At 40.6% G+C, this 19,216-nt stretch overlaps 1 protein-coding gene across 2 annotated transcripts in view; it reads right to left on the bottom strand.

Moving 5' to 3' along the window:
* Window positions 1–1,654: 1,654 nt before the first annotated feature.
* The window catches only part of LOC119719922 (UBX domain-containing protein 4-like), a 44,802-nt gene continuing 27,240 nt past the window's right edge, over window positions 1,655–19,216 (bottom strand). The window contains exons 7-10 of one of the 2 annotated variants that reach the window (XM_038189398.1): window positions 4,323–4,425; window positions 3,587–3,718; window positions 2,513–2,736; window positions 1,655–2,043 (exon numbers count right to left, since the gene is read on the bottom strand). In XM_038189398.1, coding sequence (XP_038045326.1) covers window positions 1,905–2,043; window positions 2,513–2,736; window positions 3,587–3,718; window positions 4,323–4,425 — 598 coding nt within the window. In that variant the 3' untranslated portion in view covers window positions 1,655–1,904. Of the gene's footprint in view, window positions 2,044–2,512; window positions 2,737–3,586; window positions 3,719–4,322; window positions 4,426–12,529; window positions 14,067–19,216 lie in introns of those variants that run through there. The other variant, XM_038189397.1, reaches the window with a different exon arrangement.

The raw sequence follows: 19,216 nt of genomic DNA, 5'->3' as shown, positions 1-19,216 counted from the left end.
TTGGGGTAAATTTGAATGTTTTCAGCTTGTTGGCAGCTTTTAATACAAATAAATGAACCACAATATGAAACAGAAAAAAACATGCATTTAGATTCCAGATGTCAGTGTAGATTTTTTTTTAAATGTATCATCACAGACATACATTTTATACACTTTAACTTGACTATCATGAATCTTTACCAAAATCCTCCTGATAGTGAGAAATGATTGCCCAAAGCCATCTTACTGGGAAAGAAACCCAGTTTTTCTACTCCAATATCTTAAAAATCTCAGGAGAAGTAAACACATGTACCAGCTGTAATTTGCTAGTATAACTTATTTTTAATGACGAAAGCATTTAGAACACCTGAATTTCGTTCTCACAATACCTTGCATTTGGTTTTGTACATCACATGACTGTGGAAAAGACCCCCCCCCCCCGACAAATTTGAGTTTTGCGTCATCTCACACCCAAACTTATGGAAGGTTTTTGTTAGTACAGTACTCCAATCAAGAGAATAGTATTCGATGGGGTGTATCATTTTTCGTGTTTTGTATATAAAATATCAATTTTGTAAAATCTTATGATATCATAGAAACCAATAAAGAACTACATGTACCATAATTGTGTTACCAACTCTGTTTTTTAAAGTTCCATTATATTCACAAATATTCATTAATTTTGTTCACTTACACCTTAAACTCTTACCACTACAGAATTTTTTTTTTTAATATCAACTTTTCTTTGATTTCTTCCCTCAAAAATTCATGTTGTTTTTAAACTGCTATTTTTCTAGCAAAGATAACTCATACTTGTGGGGCAGACTGATTTCCACCCCTTTTAAAATTGATAATGTCGGGACCGGGTACCAGTCCACTCGCAGGGCAGATCTGTTTGTGCATAAAAGCAACCCACAATAAAAGCCTTTTTTCAGAGGGTTGCAGATGCCAAATATGATTAAAAAAACCAAGATTTTTGAATAAAACAATTAAAGGTCAAATTGATTTCATCTTTTAAGGTGTATATGTGCTGTAATAGCATTTATGAACCAAGGTTAGCGGGGTTAAAAGTTCAGTAATAATAAAAAATAACAGTGTTGCTGTTGAAACCCCTCAGCCGAAGTTTGTCGAAAAGGGCAAACTGACATTCTAAACTCACATATCATGTCTACCTGAAATTATCATGCAGAAACCATTAACTCACCACAGTGACCTTGACCTTTGACCCCCAAACCATTCCCAACTTCCCTGTACCCAAGGGTAACCCCCTACAAAAGTTAGACACCAAAATCTTATTTCTAACTCAAGTTATCATCCGGAAACCATTTACCTTAAACTCACCACGGTGACCTTGCCTTTTGACCTTTTGACCCCAAAACCAATCCCAACTTGCCTACTCCCAAGGGCAATCCCCTACCAAAGTTAGACACCAAAATCTCATTTCTAACTCAAGTTATCATCCGGAAACCATTTACCTTTAACTCACCACGGTGACCTTGACCTTTGACCTCAAAACCAATCCCAACTTGCCTACTTCCAAGGGCAACCCCCTACCGAAGTTACAATCCCTAACAATTTTTTAACTCAAGTTATCATCCGGAAACTAAGCTGCCCGGATGGCCACTCCAGCCAGACGGAATTGTGGGGTGATAGCATTGTGTTCCCATTATCCTTTTTTCTAAAGATTCTCTTCTGGGGTGATGTTTTTCTATTGTGAAAATAGTGGGGTGATGTGTCCTGAAAGGAACATCACCCCACAAGGGGGGTATGGTCAGAACGTCCGGACATACGGACGGTCGCCGTAGGCGATGACAATACCCCTCGAGCCTCTCGGCTGAGGGGTAAAAAAAAAGAAAAAAAGACAAAAGCAAATAAATGGGGAAAACAGCCCAATGTATCACAACATTAGCTTGGCCTCATACATTCTACATCTGCTGAGTGGAGTTACCATTCCATGTATTATTATCGTCATCTTCATCTTGCGCTGTCGCCAAGCGATGGACGTTACCCTCTTGTCTGGAGGTTGAACCTTCCCCTCCAGGAACTCGTCTTCTTAACTGGGAACTTGAAGAAAGATAATAAAAGACAAATGAGTGAATTACCCAAATAGACAATTACAATCTACATGTGAACTTGTGTGTGTGCAAACTGCAATAAGTAGATTCATTCTATGGGAAATTGACCCATTTAATTGATTCTAATGACTTGTAGAGCCATTGGTACTACATAGATTTTGTTTCCAAGATGTGGTTCCTAAATGGTAACTTTCCTTTCATATTTGTGGTCTAGTATTTGTCTAATTTGTTTCACTTGTACCCAGTGTTCTATCCAAAGGTTTCGGGCAGTGGGTACAAGAACTACCGTTTCGTGAAGTTAGTTGGTCCATCGCTATAATGAAAAAAACAGACAGGTTTACAGCAAATTGTTTGCATAAATTCCTTTGAGACATGGACAAGCATGCTGGTTATCTGTGGAATCAAAGGGTTGTGGTCGTGGAATGCTGCAATCTTAGAGACAAACATCACAAAATTACCTTTTTGGTCTGGCTCCCATTGGGCTTTGTGCATATTCACTAGCCCGAGGTGCTGTCTGTTGAACAGGTACCTGACTACCCCCTCTATTCTCTGACTGGCTTGGCTGGCCAAAAATAATATTGACGATTAAATTCCACAGGAAAAGGAAGGGTGCCAAGAAGAATGCTATGATGCCATTTGTACTAGCTGGCTTGGCAGACGGTGAGACAGCCTTGTATCGACCCTGGTGAGAAAAGAAACATATAGTGTGAAGCAATAATAGGGAATAAGAAAACTGACTGAATACACATGTAATTCCAAAATATAACCATGCCATGTGGCCAGTGATTATGCCAGAAGTCCTGAAGCTACCAATATTAATAAAGCTTCAAACCTAGGTAACACCAAGCCAGTGTTAGCAGGTTTGGTGCAAACATGATTTCCTTTAATGATTTTCAAATTAGAAAATGCAATATCAGCAGGTTCCTGAAAGCATCGATCCAAGGTTAGTCAACAACAGGTGACACTTGACTTAGGCCCAAAAAAAAGGTTGCGGTTTCTGGTCTGCGCACGCGTTGCCATAGCCATGCGCGTCGACAAAATTGAAAAGTTTTTTTTTCAATGTAAGTTGATGTCTCAAATCCACCAAACTCACTGGTTTGACTGGAATCCTGCTGCTGCACAATTTTAACGTCTTTTTAGATGGGGTTACGATCGAGTATAAGCTTTATGTGGCCTCTCTGGGCTCCCATACATTTTGCACTAAATTTAGTCGGGCACCATTTGCAGTCATCAGGCGAAATTTGAAGAAAAAAACAGTTAGAAAAAAAAACAAAAAAAGCCGCATCGCCGCACCACTTTTGGGGCAAGCTCCATACCAGAAACCGGAGACTTTTTTTTTTTGCCTTAGCAGTACTATTTCAATTCCAGGTAACTCCCAATAAGCAGATGAACCAGGGATGACTGCCATATGCCTATATGCCCCTAGGCTGCAAAAACCACCTCTTATCTGAAACAACGGCTAGCATCAAACTGGGCATCAGCCACATGTTTCTTCACACCCGCATCATCCTGATGGTTTCCTGTCTACTCACCGGAAGCACAATCACGGCCGCTGTCGGCACCAGCTCAAGTTCCAGAAAGGTGGAGTTCAGATCTGAGGCTGCAAAGCGGCGACGGGGGAAGGTGGTAGACATGTTGAACTCCTTCAGACTGGCACCTACATTCTGGGGGAAGAGAGAGGATGAAGAACAATTGTCTTCTATTTCAGTGAAGACGGAATACTCTGAATCATATGTCATCATTATTGCCATGTATGTGTCCAGCACATAATGATGATGATGATGAACACTCTGGCCTTATTTGGTCTCTGAGCTTTGTCTATTTTTAAACTGTAAAACCTAAGACAAATTCCTTCCATATGAACTGAAGAATCTGAGCTTACTAATCTGCAATGACCAATTAATCAATAATTAAAAAAACAGACAATATCTCTTAAAGTTAACACGATAGAATTCCATTTATTCATAAGATGTCCATTAAAGTAAATATATTTGAATACCTATGTCAAAAATGTCAGCCTCCGTTATTCCAATATCCCCAACATAATGAAGCATGTTAATATTACCGGAGAAATGATTACACATCTACAGACGTGTAAACCATTCCAGAGAGGTGACAAGAATATCCCGAAGGATCCAAACCATTCTCAAAACATCTACAGCAGACATCATGAATTTCAATTCCCTTGGATGGTGCAATTAATAACAGTCCCTTAGAGGACAGGGTAAATGAACTGTGTTGCAATGACCCCGGCTAGGGTGGACTCACCTCCATGAGGAACTGCTGTGCTTCATGCAATGGGGCCTGGGCATCAAACTCCTGCATGAGTGTGGAGCCATCTGGCAGTCTAAACTGAATCCTAGCTACATCCCTGTGTAAGATACAAAGGTTGTATCAGAAAAACATGAAAATTTGATCAAAGCTTGAAATGGTGTGCAAAATTAGTGTACATGTTTTAGTTTTATGATATGTATTAACCACATAAACAGAACCACAGGTGTTTTTGGTTTGACAAAAATAGTAACTTTCTACTTTTGTTTAGTTTATGATGTTAGCAACAATCTTAAAAAAAAATTATGATGGGCACTCAAAGTTTTTAAGTTATGACTTTTTAAAGATAGCATGTCTAGGAAAAAACCTATTTGCATATATTTACTTGTACATACAGCAAGTGCATGTTGACCTGTAAATACTTGTCCTGACGGTCCTAATGTTATGTTTCAAATGTTTATATACAGCATCTTGCTAGCTCTAGATAGTGGTGTAACTAGGGGGGGGGGGTGTCATTGTTGGGGGCACGTGTCCCCCAGTGGATGTCCATATCCCCCAGTGTCCCCCACCCCCACCCCCCAATCAGTGTGAACAGTTTGAGCTGGGTGTCACCATGTTGGTTGTTCACTGAATCATGTGATTAGAACTTGATTGCCCATCTTACTTTGAAAGCAAAGTGTGCAATACTAGAGACAGTAGGGTTAAACTCCGGGGGTAATGGTCAATGTGCACATGCAGTACCAGTGTGTACATTTTTATGTAAATATATGCAAATTAAGTTTTTTCCTGGACTTGCTATCTTTAAAAAATTATCATTACTTAAAAACTTTAAGAGCGCCCATCCCATTTTTTTTAACACATTTTCTCTGCTTTTCATGCTACGATTTTGGTTTTATTTTATGAAATGGAGGCCATTCAAAGAGCTGTAATATGATGTACAACTTGGCTTTGTAGGCACTATAGATTTTGAGATACAAGTATTTAAAGTTCGGAGGTCATGCTAATTAGTCAAAAGTTCGTTGACCCGTATCTCAAAAACTAACAAGCCAATTTACAAAAAATTTCAGTTTTGGGGGTTTCTCATATAGGCCAATCATCACACCAAATATCGTTTCAATCTGTGAGGGTTGGGTCCAAAATCGTGCTGAATTGACACGGAATGACCCAAGTGTGGACATCTATATTCTACTTTTGTTCTTTCTATTTAATATCATTATGTTTAAAACACGTTTTGTAGCCAATTGGGCGTATTCCAGGCCATAGTATCCCTTTAATAAAGGTGTAAAAAAATATTAAATATGACTTCACTGAAGATGAGATGTAGGATTTCTCTTTCATTCTGACTGGTAATACTATTAGACCGGGAGCTAGGTTGAGTTTAATTAACAATTTGAGCACAAAAGGTTTGATGGTACCATTCGATTGCCCGTCGGGGGGTAGTTCCGAAATGGCCATTCTTAAAGGGAATATACATCATTTGCTTTTGCTGTAATTTTCAGAAATGGATGGAATTGGGGGTTTGGAAATATATAGCAAATATAGTTACACTGACTTTTTTGAGGTTTTGGGTTCGAAAATGCTATAAAAACCAAGAAAAACAATCATTTTCCTGCAGTCTGGTTCCCTGACTCCATATAAGAAGAAACAGAGCAGTTTACATACATTGGGGAATTGTAAGGTCAGGGAACCAGTCTAGCTGACTCGTACCCGTTCATAGGTTTGTAATCGATTGCAAACAAGTGCGATGGTCAATTGGGGCCAGTGTTTGAAAAAAAGCCAGTTTTTTTTCCAACGCTGATCGGCCGATCAGCGTTGGAAATTGATACAAAAATACCACTTTTCTTGAAAATGACAGTATACCAGGTGCCATGATTTTACAGGATGCTTTACACTGTCATTCACTACCAGTCCAGCAAGGTATTTCAAAATGATTTGGTAGTTTTATTTTTTGATGTTTGCAAATGTTGTATTTTCCCTTTAAGTTGCCCTAGGTCGGATGGGGGTCAGGGGACCATGGTCAAGTGTCAAAAATTTCGAGTTTAATTAACATGTCACGCACAAGCGCCGTTTTTGGACTTAAGTGTTGAGATTGAACCCCTGATACCAAAAATGCTACTTAAGAATGGAACAAAGTCAGATAAAGTTACTTAAAAATGATTTAAAGATTGTATCTATATATGTTTCTATATATACTGTATACAAATGTACACGTATATCCTGGTCAATAGTGGAGCTCCCTAGGCCCATTTTTTTTGCCCAAACTGTGCCCAAATTGTAATAAGAGCATGAAATACAGTGTGCAGATCCAAAACAGTCTGAGAATCATTTTAAGAAGTGGACCCACCTTGAAACCTGCCGATTTGGGGGCGGAGCTTGATTTTTATAAAGGGGGTGAAAGGAATAAAAACTCAGAAGAAGTGCATTAAACATTCATTTTCTTTCTTTTTCCGTGCCTTGAAATAAATTTGGACATGACATAAAACATTCTACCATATTAAAAGTCATATTTTCCGCCCAATTTGTGGGCGTGGCCTAAATGTGAAAAGGGGTGGTGTATACGAGTGGTTTGATCCGATTGTGACAAATATTGTGCATTTTCGTGGCAAAAACCAATTAATTGGCAGGCCTGTTTGAACTTAAGATGGGCTTAACATATGTTTACAAGAGGGATCCAATTTGAAATTTGCCCACTGTGGGGATGAACTTTATTTGAAAAGGGGTGCACAAAATAAAAAAAAACTGTATTATGCGCTGCAATCAGTGCTCTTTAGGTCTATATATGCTTTCAAATAGGCGCAGCATATGAAATAAAACATTTGAACGTTGAACCACTTGTTACTGTCACTCATTTGGTGGGCGTGGCTAAAATTCTAGGCGATTTATGGAAGCACCTTAATTCAAACGATAATCGTCATTTTGGTCGTAAAATCACAAATGCTGTGTTCGTTAACTATAGTTTTACAATACAATGTAAAGACAATGTTAAAGGTAACAGACCACCCCCCCCCCCCCCTTTTTAAGCAACATGTCAAAGTAGGGGGATTAATATTCGATACATTTTTGTACTGGCTCAAAGTGCTTTAATAGTGATCCGTCATTCAAATATTTCAAATTCAAGGCTTCAAGCTAATATAACCTATGTGTACATCTTAATCAACTGTCAAGAGTCAAAGAGCATCCTTAAAGGCATGTAGGAACATTTGCATTCAGTAAAAAGAGTACCTACCGATTAACGACAAATTCTTTGCCAAAATTAAGTTTGGGACCTCTTGTATGAAAGTGTTTCGCCTGAACTTGTATAATTTAGAAGTGAGAAAACGTTGAAGGTGGTTTTAGAAAATGTTCCCACGTGCTGTTCTTACCGAGCTATCCAGCAAATGTTGGCGGTATCCCAATTTGTCAATGTCTTTTTCAATCAGAAGGCGCTTGTTAGAAACCATAGACAATGCAATATAGCAGGGATCACGCCCAAAGTCGTTACAAATTATCAAATAAACCACAACGGGAAACTGACTGCATTTATGTAGACTCTTGACAGGTGATATAATGTAAATCTACTGCTACAGGATACTAGAAGCCCTAAATAAGAAATATTTAATTGAAGTAGATTAAATTACTTTGAGTCAGTATGCATACTTTTCTTCCCCTACCATGTAGGCCTACTTTGAAATGTAGCACCACAAAAGGGGCAAAATGCTATACCTTTGACATGGTCTTTACATTGTATTGTAAAAGATATAGTTAACGAATGCAGAATTTGTGTTTTTACCACCAAAATGAGGAGTTGGGCCTCGTTTGAATCAAGGTGCTTCCATAAATCGCCTAGAATTTAAGCCATGCCCACCAAATGGGTGACAGTGGTTTAACGTTAGAATGTTTTTTTTTTTAAATTCATATGCTATGCCTGAAAGCATACATAATTTATAAAGAACCCTGAATACTGCAGATACAGTTTTTTTTCTGGATTTTGTGCTCTGCCCCCACAGTAGGCATATTCCAAAGAGGATCCCTCTCGTAAAGATATGTTCAGCCCATTTTAAGTTCAACCAGGCCTGCCAATTTTCAGGGTTTTGCCACGAAAATGCACGATATTTGTCACAATTGGATTAAACCACTCTTATACACCACCCCTTTACACATTTAGGCCACGCCCACAAATTGGGCGGAAAATATGACTTTTAAAATGCTAGAATGTTTTATGTCATGTCCAAATTTATTTCAAGGCATGGAAAAAAAGAAAGAAAATGAATACATGTAAATACACTTCTTCTGAGTTTTTATTCTTTTCACCCCTTTTACAAAAAATCAAGCTCTGCCCCCAAAATCGGCAGGTTTCAAGGTGGGTCTACCTCTTAAAAATGATTCTCAGACCGTTTTGGATCTGCACGCCGTCTTTCATGCTCTTATCACAAATTTTGGCACGGTTTGGGCAAAAATAATAGGCCTAAGGAGCTCCACTATTGACCAGGATATACGTGTACATTTGTATACAGTATATATAGAAACATATGTAGATACAATCTTTAACTCATTCTTAAGTAACTTTATCCGACTTTTTTTCCGTTCTTAAGTAGCATTTTTGGTATCAGGAGGTCAATCTCAACACTTTTGTCTAAAAACGGCGCGACATGTTAATTAAACTCGAAATTTTGGACACTTGACCACTGTCCCCTGACCCCCATCCGACCTAGGGCAACTTAAGAATGGCCATTTCGGAACTTCCGCCGACGGGCAATCGATTGGAACCATCAAACCTTTTGTGCTCAAATTGTTAATTGAACTCAACCTAGCTCCTGGTCTATAAAGGCAGGAATAGGATGGCAAGTACATTGCGCACTAAATCCCTTTTTTAAATGTCTCAAGTAATACTTTCCTTCCCTACATGGGTCATTCCATGAAGTTGGGACATGTATGTTGGGACATTAAAGTGTGACATTATGTACCTTCAAAACATTTTTTTGAAAAAAAGTTTTTGTCACAGGATATTTAGTATTATAAGGCCGAATGCCTTTTAGCAGACATATTCACAACTCCGTACAGTTACTATGGATAAAACCACAATGTAACAGGGACCTCCCACCTACAAGTAATAACGTTGTACCACTGCTCCATGTTCTTCGCTATTAATCTATCCAATGCACAATGCACAATACACATCTCTATTGGGAAGTAGGCATGGAGAGTAATTTACACTATGACAAAAAGTGCGCTCCTTAAAACATATTTCCTTCTGAAAAGTGAAAGCATATCCATCACTACTTTCCAGGGTCCAACTTTTAAATGGGATTTGTTCTAGTACATACATGACGTTAATGATAAAAAATGAGCTTCTATCCCCTTACAATGCAAGTTTGATGCAAAACTCACATTTTATCTCCATGCTTGGGTGACTAACAAGCCACACTCCATTGGGCTATCTGATTCATTTGCATACACACACATCCACGTTCTGTGCCATCTTCTGTCATAGTGTGTGGTGACGGTAGTTTTTAAATACAATTGTGATGATGGAATATTTAGATAAAAATGTGTTGCATGGGGCACAACAGCTGGTCCCCAAACGGTACGGTAGTATCGAAAACGAAGACCCACTCCAAAACGAAGAACCACTCGAAAACGAAGACGTTTTCAAGTGGGTTTTCGGTCTTTGCTTTAGGGGTCTTCGTTTTTGATACTACAGTGTACCTTCCCAAACACAGATTAAATTGTGGTTTTCTCAGTCAGTCCATTCTTCCTTATATCCATAAAACTTTCCCAAGCCAGGAGTGGCGCTTGGGGTTTGTACATGTACATCATACCTTTAACAAAATTGCATTGCATCAATTCCAGGCTAACATAATGAATAATGTTTCACATTTGATCCAGCGGTTACAGTGCTCGACTCTTGCGTTGTGGTACGCGAGTTCGATCCCTGGCGGGGAACATGGTGCTTGTGTTCTTGGGCAAGACAAGTTTACTACAATTGCCTCTCTCTTCACCCGGGAGTGAAAATGGGTACATGTGAAGGTACAGACCAGGTGGTACTGATCTGGAGCTGCTGCAGGAAAAATGACCTGATGAACAGGGGTAATAATTTTGAAGTGCTTTGAGACCTGTGGTACAAAATGCTATATATAATGTAAGCACCACATTAGTACTAAGTGCGCAGCACCAACAACTTGTCCAATGAGGCAGGAGGTTTGTACACATTCAGTGGACCATTGGCAAATTGGAAGCGGCCAATCAAATTACATTGCAGTATCAAGGAATCAACATTTGTGGTGGGCGGGAGCCTTGAGGGGCACTAAAAAAGAGAGTGTGCTGGGCTCGTGAATCAAGTTTCATGATCTATGTACAAATCATACTATGCACAATGCCAGTGTCCCAAAACAATAATGAAATCCCTGTCTCAGTGTGTTGCAGTAGGGACACTGTGCCCTATTGAAAATGTATCATCAAATGTCTAGTGTGGAACCGAGAGCTGGTTATTTTTCCTACTTTCTCGCAAAAGGGATTCCATGTATGTGCACATGACATGGACATTTCCCTGTGCATGGCCAGGGGAGCTTCACCTCTCCCACAACGGTTCCTGTGATAAAAGTGACATTTTGTGACAATGGTACAGTGTAGTCCAAGTTTATTTAAAGCCGGTTCATACTTCATCATCATGCCATGTCAGTGTGAAGCAAATTCATTACGGTTAAACTTCCATTGTTGACATCGTGAATTTGGTTTGCTTTTGCAAATTCCACATCTACCGAAGAAGTCAAGAATGTTTGGCATTATAAAGAAAGCCTGGTTGGTATTGAGAAACATATTAAGGCAGGCCTTGCTCTTGGAAGGTTGATCATATGGACAGAAAATATCTCACTTTTCAAAAATGTAAATACATTAACCGTAAAGCCTAACGAGGTTACTCTTTCCAAATGAAGTTACAATTCGGGCTCGTTCAAAATGTTCCTCTACATACATGTACATGTTCATGCAGGTGTCAATGCTCTGGCACAGGATGAAGCCAGTGTATTAGAGTTAATCTAATAAGAGTCAGTAAAGATGTACATGTACATTGTACAGTCCATACCATAGTAAAAGGAATGACAGTCCTTGCTTTTTATGCTAAAGGTTAAAAACTTGCTGACAGAAAATACGCAGGGAGTGCTTGGAACAGATCCAACTCCAACTTCACAAATTGTGAAATGTCACATTTATTCCTCAAGGTGTGGACAGGGCATTATATAAAAATCTGGAAGGAGTCAAGGAGTCCAGACTGTTTATTGATGTTATGAAAATCTGCAGGCTGTTGGTTGGTCTGGGCCATGACTCATTCTAAACTCATGGGGGCAGCATGCCCACAGCAAGCCCACGATACTTCATATTATCTCATGAATTAAATCTGCCAGAATTTTTCAATCTTGCCTGATATGCAGGAGTGGAAATTGCCATTGGGTACTACTAGTAAAATAAAAACACATGCATTATGCTGTCATCTGTGTGTGCGTGCACTGTATTCGGCAAAGTGATGAATGCCCACTGTTTGTTTTGGATTCCAGATGCTCTGCTCTGTGGTGCGATCTGAGGCAATTTCTGCCCATTTTAAGCAATTTTTTTAGGGATTATCATTTAAACATCATTTCGGGTTCGGAATCAATTATGAGAAATACGATGATGGCAATGCAAAAAACAAAAACAAAAAAAACACTGGCATATACACTGGACTTCCATATGTTATTTCACATTTAAAATGTGAACAGGATTGCTCATAGTTCCTCTCTTTCAATATGAAAAACAAAAATAGAAACTAGCAAGATTTAATGTGCATCTAGCAGAATTGTGCCATTTCCATACGGTCACCCGTAAGGGTATTAAATCGCGCTGAGCATTATTGTGTAATGGCCTGCTCAACATTGAGAGGCTGAAAATTTTGTCGAAATGTGAATTTCATTTTTTGTCATGAATGACATCTTTAATACCTACAGCTTCAGGTTTCATTCACAGAAATGTTGATTTTGATGAACAAATGGAAAAAACCCAACCATTTTGTGTGCATTTTTCTGTTGTTCTACAACAAAGCCAGCCATTTCAAAGCCTGTTTTCTCAGCTGTGTAAATTTGAACTCCAAGGAAGTAATTAATATGTAAATACATCATATCTCCAGAACGGGAGGGGCTATGGAGCTCTATTATATGCCAAATGAAAGCTTCCATTGCGGGCTTTCCAACCATGTATAGAACTCAATTTCACTTGTTTGCGACATAATACCCTTTTTTGTGGAGCCGGTCACATATTCAAAAAAACTTGAACCGGTACACAATCTAGCTTATTACTTTCAAATGAGTTTATACAGAGTCTAAGTAGGACATTTCAGGCCAAATTAGCCTTGTGGGATAAAATATAGATTACTTGACTTGACTTGAAATTTCATAAATTAAAGACTGAGATATATTACCTTCGAAATATTCACCAAGTTCCTCAAAAGAAATAAAATGTATTTCTGTAGAGGAACTTTTCTGAACGCACTTTTAGCTCCTTCAAATGCACAAATGTCTGAATTTTAGCTTATTAAATATGAAAACAAAATGTCTTCAAGAAAAATCACTTTGTACGACATAAAGTGCTTTAGAAGATCTCAGAAATTCTTAAGATTTCTGCTTTAGACAGATTAAAGATATCCATTTTATTACATCAAAACAGGATTTAAGAGATTTTCTATACAATTATGAGACTAATTGTATTTTTTCTTTACCGACAATAACCACTTAATAACCCTTTTGAAAACTTTTATATAAATTAAGAACTGTTTACAAAACTGTTTATAAAACTTTTAAAACTTCTTAACTCATCGCTCACTGGGTTCCCATGGGATGCCCATTTTCATCCACACAAACTTGTTTGAAGTACACCCTGTTGTGCTCTTCAGTGGCAATGATGTTGCCGTCCAGCCACGTTTGAGTCGATGTGTACTCGCGAACAGTCGCTGTCCTCATCCTTTTCCTGGATGGGGATGTTGCTTTGGGTTGGGACACTTGTGGCTGTGGATGGGGTGTGCCCCCCTCCTCTTCTGGTGGGGGCATTGAGGATGTGGTAGATGGACCAGGGGATGCTTGCGCCTCAACCTTTATCAATGGTAACATCCCACTTGAGTTTCCCCTAGATGGACGGATGTATGACCCTGTAGCTGTCGGGGATGTGGATAGCAGGGACATGGGGGATGGGTCCAGTGACAACTGGTCATCCCCTCTCGGTGGACCAAGATCTGTTCCCTCGGTGAGCACTGTTGGCCCTTCTGGAGCTTCAGCCTCAAACTTTATCAATGGTGACATCTCACTACAGTTTACCCCAGATGGACAGATGCATGGTCCTGTAGCTGTCGGGGATGTGGGTAGCTGTGACATAGGGGATGGTGCCAGTGACATCTCGTCATCCCCTCTCTGTGGACCAGGGTCTGTTCCCTCAGTGAGCACTGTCGGCCCTTCTATTGTCATGGTAGTATTCGCCACTTCAACATCACCCCTTGCCTTTGCTGATGGATGTTCTTTCTCCACATGACACAGCAGAGTTGCTGCTTGCCCAGTAACATAACTACATTGGGCACAATGCAGAACTTTCTTTTCCTGATGGACATCTTTACAATGCCGCCACAGGCTTGTCCTGTGCAGATACCATGTTGGGCACTGTTTACACTGGAACTTTCTCATCTTCACGTTATGAGGTACATTCCTACTCCTCCTGCTTTTGCTTTTTGCTCTTGTGTCCACTGACATCCTGCAGCCAAACACATGAAAAACAAAAAGAAAGTTCAGTCAATTCATGCTTCACTCAAAATACACCTTGTCGTTCTCACTCAGAACGACACCTTTTATCGATATTGCAGGGGTAACTCATTTTGGGTACTGCCTGAGCGCCAACAAGTCATACCATTCTGACCGACTAGCTTGACTCCCTGAATGCAGCTCTACTGTAATGGCATACTCCATCAAAGGAACATCATTTTCAGCCTCACCGGCCAACTCCTTAGATGAACCTTTGTTATTCTTGTACCTCAGTCACTTCATCCAATGGGAAGTTTTCTGTCGCCTCACCCCTGGATTGACATCTGGATGTGAACCGTCACATCCGACAACTTTTTGAGAATTAGCCATGGCCCTTCCCACCTCAGTTGTAATGGGGACATGGCAGCTGACTTCCTTCTGGCGCAGACATCATATCCCCTCAGGATTGACCATATGTCTGAAGTACCTGGCTTCCACTTTGGCCAGAGTTTTACTGACCCCAAGTGACCACTAAGTTGCCCACCGTGCAACTTGGCTACAATTTCCTTTATGAACTTCAGTGGCAACACCAACAACAGCTGAACACACTTCTCATCAGCCGATTCCTATCATCTCTTTAAAACTCCTTCATGGACCTCCAACTAGTCCCACTGTGACCAGTATGTCAAACAAGTACCCTTTTGTTGCCATCTTGGACCGGCGACTGTCCCGCCACGATATCATCACTGCTGGCACTGCCCCCTGGGCATTGGATATGACAGAACTGGAGTGGCCTGAAGCCTGCTCTTCAACTCACCAGATGCCACTTGACACGACTCTGTTCACACAAACTTCCTTGATTTCTCTGTCGAGGCATGGAGTGGGCTCACAATCTCTGCAAACCCCTAGTAGTATAATGCATCTGATAACTCAGATCTAGTACACACCTTGGAAACGGCCAATTTACCACTGCTTCAACCTTCCGAGGATTGGTGGCTAGATAAGCCACTGACGTTTGAAACAAATGGCATTTGCTGGGCTTAACTTCAGCCCAACTTTTCTCAGCCTGCCCAATACAACTTGGAGATGTACCAGGGGACGTCTCCGTCACTGTTTGACCAAACACGATGATGTCATCCAAATAAATCAGTAATATTTTCCACTGCAAGCCGGCCATCATCTTTTCCTTGAACCGCTCAAACATCGTTGGGGTGTTGCACAGCTCGAAAGGCATGCATTTCCACCGGTACAACTTGTTTCTCACAACAAAGGCTGCCTTAGGCTGGTGTCCTCATCCACAGTGACTTGCCAGTACCCTGACACCAAGTCAAGTGTACAAAACAGCTTCTCCCACTCAAAGTATCGAACATTTCATCAATGCGTGGCACAGGATAACCATCATTGATGGTAACAGAATTCAGCTTCCTGTAGTCGACAGAAGTGCTTTGTACCATCCTTGTCAACTGAAACATTTGCTACACATAGACTGTTGGAAGGTTCAATCGCCCCCCCCCCACCCCCTTCTCTCTTGATTACTGACTTGCCTCTGGATTTCCTCCTGACGGCAACACAGATGATGCCTCATCTGTTCTTTCAACAGCAGTAGTTATGTGATGCTTGACCACATATGTGTGACCAATGTCATGGTCAACCATGGACAACGCATAATGGAAGTCTAACAAACACTACCAGACATCATGGTACCTAGCCTCTACAGGCTGTACTGCTTGCCAACAAATCTTGCAAGCGCTGGGGCAATTCATGTCTTGCATTTGCCATCATGTCCAACTCATCATGAATTGAACTGACCCTTACCTGGGAGATCACGAGCAACTCATTTCTCCCTCCCAGGGTTAACCAGATTTTGCGACATTGAGACGCTGAGGGGCATCTTTTTCTCTCTACTTGTTCGGGCGTGATGTCACATCGACCAGTGCCCGACAGCGATTTTTTTTTCTCCCAAACGCAGGCATGCAACTGGGAAATCACAAAAAAAGAAGAAATTCACATTTTTCCCAGACTTTGTACAGTGTTTTTCAATGGCACACATGGGAAGTAAAAAAAGAGGAAATCAGCTGATCCGAGGAAAAGTTGCATGCCTGCAAACGACATCCGCATAGGGGTGTAGTGTACGCTATGGCGTTTTGGACTTAACTTTTCTAAAAACATGAGAAGAAAATATAAAACTAGAATTGTATGTCTGTTTGAAAACAGAACACAGGGCTTTTTCGCGTTTTATAAATGTTTATGCTATGTTTGACCTTTGCAGTCACTTTTTAGAGTGTTTAATACAGTTAAAGGTTCTTCACAATGCTTAGAATAATTCCAAAAATAAAGCTTTATCACATGACGTCACATGCTCTGCAATGACGTCATCTTGAAAACCCTTCTCAATGCACATTTGTCATTGTAGTCTTGGTTTTTACAGTCAATCCGATGAAAGGAAGTGTGCAATTTTGGAAGCAGAATAAAATTATAAATATTAAAAAAATCATAAAAAATCACAAATTTGCGAAAAAGCCAACTAGAAAAAAAAGAAATGAATTCGAACGTAATGAAATTTGGACTTTATTTCCCTCTAATAGAAAATCCTCTGACGCCACAGGTTAGAAAAAAAAAAATTCGGGTACAAAACGGTCATTCCAACCTGCAACCTCGCGGTGAAAAAAACGTGGGGAAAAAATTACATACCTGAGTACGTATCATTAAAGTATCGTAGAGGGCACTAACCAACCAAGTATGTGGATGTAGTTTGGGAAAAGAAAATTCGCTGCCCGTCACATGTATCGACAGGTCTTTAGACGTCAGCCGTGAAACTACACAAAGCCAGGCACAAAAGTGCGCGGCAAACCTTATTTGTTTGCACGTCCAGCTGGAAAGGAATTTCAAAGGACACTTAGGAACATAAATCCCTCAGTTTATGAATAAATGCAAACAAAGAAACAAGGGAGTTGAATTTGGGTTCATGACAGTGGCCGAGCACAGTTGGGGGGGGGGGGGGGGGAAGCGAGGGCCGGGCAGAGTGATGGCTTACAGATTACCTACATGAAGATGATTCCCTGGGAATGGATTTTTACTTTTTTTAATTAGCTGATTATTATTTATGGGACCCCTTTAACTCTGCCTTATAGTAAATAAATACGCAGACGAAATAGATGACAATGGAAACAGTTACTGGAGGTCAGTTACTTTCCATTTATTATTTGAGTCTCTTTTGCAATGAAATAAAACTAAAACTAAGCAATTTTTGTAGTCAGGAAATCTGTGACCGTGTGGACGTACGCCATATTTGATGTAATGTGACTGCGATATAGAATGCATGCTGACTGTCAATAGCCATGCACTGTAGCCATGTTGTTTAACAGCCCATGCACCCTTAAACTATCTTGAAAATCAGGGCTGGTTGCGCAGTGTTTATGCCCACGGTATGGGCAATATCACTGAAGTGTGATATTGATGGGGCATGGCGTACCGCTGCGCACACCAGCAATGTCGGCATGTATACCCGTCCTCTGTGGCGCCGGCCAGTAACCCTTGGCGTGGCGTGGCGTGTATACACATCAACCGCAACAACCAAGGACACATTCAAAGCGTGTACAATGTATACATGTCCTCTGCTGAATTATACCGCTGTGCCTGACTGGTTAACCCGTCATGCGTGCAAAGTACACATATTTTGGGCTGTGCGCATGGCGGGTTTATTAGAAATTAGATCTGAATTTTGCAAAACTTTTGTGTGGTTAAGACCCGCAGCAAAACATCAGCCTCACATCTCAGACATTGGTCTCCATCTCATCAGGGATCTGGCCAAAACCAAATCTTTCTAGGACAAGTAAACTCCACCTGCCATTGGTTCCACCATGGTGCACCAAGGCTGACCCGACCAAGACCATGGCCTCATCATGAATCGATGGAATAACCGTAGTTTTAGAACTACAAGCGTCCCACAAAGGGCTCACCTGCACCATTTGTGCACTTGAATGGCTCAAAATTAAGCTTCCACTCTCTCAACTGGAAACCCAAATTTCCACCTGTGGGCACCTGAAAATCCTTGCCCAGGATACCACTGTACTTCATGCCAGCAAGACCGCCCTCAAAATTTTGAGGGCAGTCTAGACTGCTTAGTCAAAAGGTTTTGGGCATCCACTGATGCCCTTTGTAACTGAATTAGTGTGTCAATTGCATCTACGAAGTGGTTCTTAGCCAAGCTCTCCTGAGCATCATTCTCCTGCATCGATGCTCTCACCGTCAACTCATGGATTGCTTGCCCTAATTCCTGCAAGCCCTTTTCAGCTTTTAAAACCGATGTCTCAGTTTGACGAGATAAATTTCACTGTCGACCTGACCAAAACCTCCACTCCAGCGACTTGACAAGTGCATTGTATGTGTACTTACTTGTGGCTGATGGAGTCCCTCAACAACTGTAGCGTTAATTGTGCAGTTCCAGAATTTCTGTACAATGTAGATGGTTTCGATCTCTAAAAAGAACCGGTTCTGAGGCCGGACTGGCTCCCAGAAAATTCATTGAAAAACATAATCCCTTGAAATTACATGTAAGATAAATGGTGTCACCTTGTAGAGGTCCGTGCTCTGTGGATTTCGATGTGCAATACATGTTTATCCAACTACGTATTTAATTTTTGTGGCTGATGGAGACCCATGTATGTACATGTATGTGTCTTTTTCCTGTGAAACTATGGAAATTGTGTTATTAAAAGCAAATTTAGCATTTATTACTTTATTTTCTGTTCCTTGCCTATGATTTTAATTACCGCAACGACTGCCAACGTGTAGAATAGAATGATTTACTGCACAAGTGCACTACCACCCACGTGGCACTAAATCTCTGTTGTGCTGTTGGCACACTTGGAACTGGCTCCGAGTCCTGGAATCAGCTCTGATGGAGCTGGGTACAGGTACAAATTACCTGGCTCCAAACAAGTCATGGATCTACTGGGCTTAAGGTCTGTGTGGTTTTCCCCGCCATTGATTTGACTAGCCAGAGTGATTGTCCCAGGCCTTCATAAGATTGAATTCCAAGTTACTAAGCTGATTTTAGGCTCTGGACTTTTTGCACAGAGAATGGGTAATTCTTTGGAGCTGGAACTGAGCATAGCGGTTACCCTGTTCTTGAGAAGATTGGACTCACAGTTCCGCTTCTCA

Source organism: Patiria miniata, unplaced genomic scaffold (genome assembly GCF_015706575.1).
Source record: "Patiria miniata isolate m_02_andy unplaced genomic scaffold, ASM1570657v1 HiC_scaffold_9, whole genome shotgun sequence".
In the NCBI taxonomy this organism is placed as follows: Eukaryota; Metazoa; Echinodermata; class Asteroidea; order Valvatida; family Asterinidae; genus Patiria; species Patiria miniata.
Note: the sequence above shows the minus strand (reverse complement) of the source record. Positions and strands in the feature narration are given on the sequence as shown.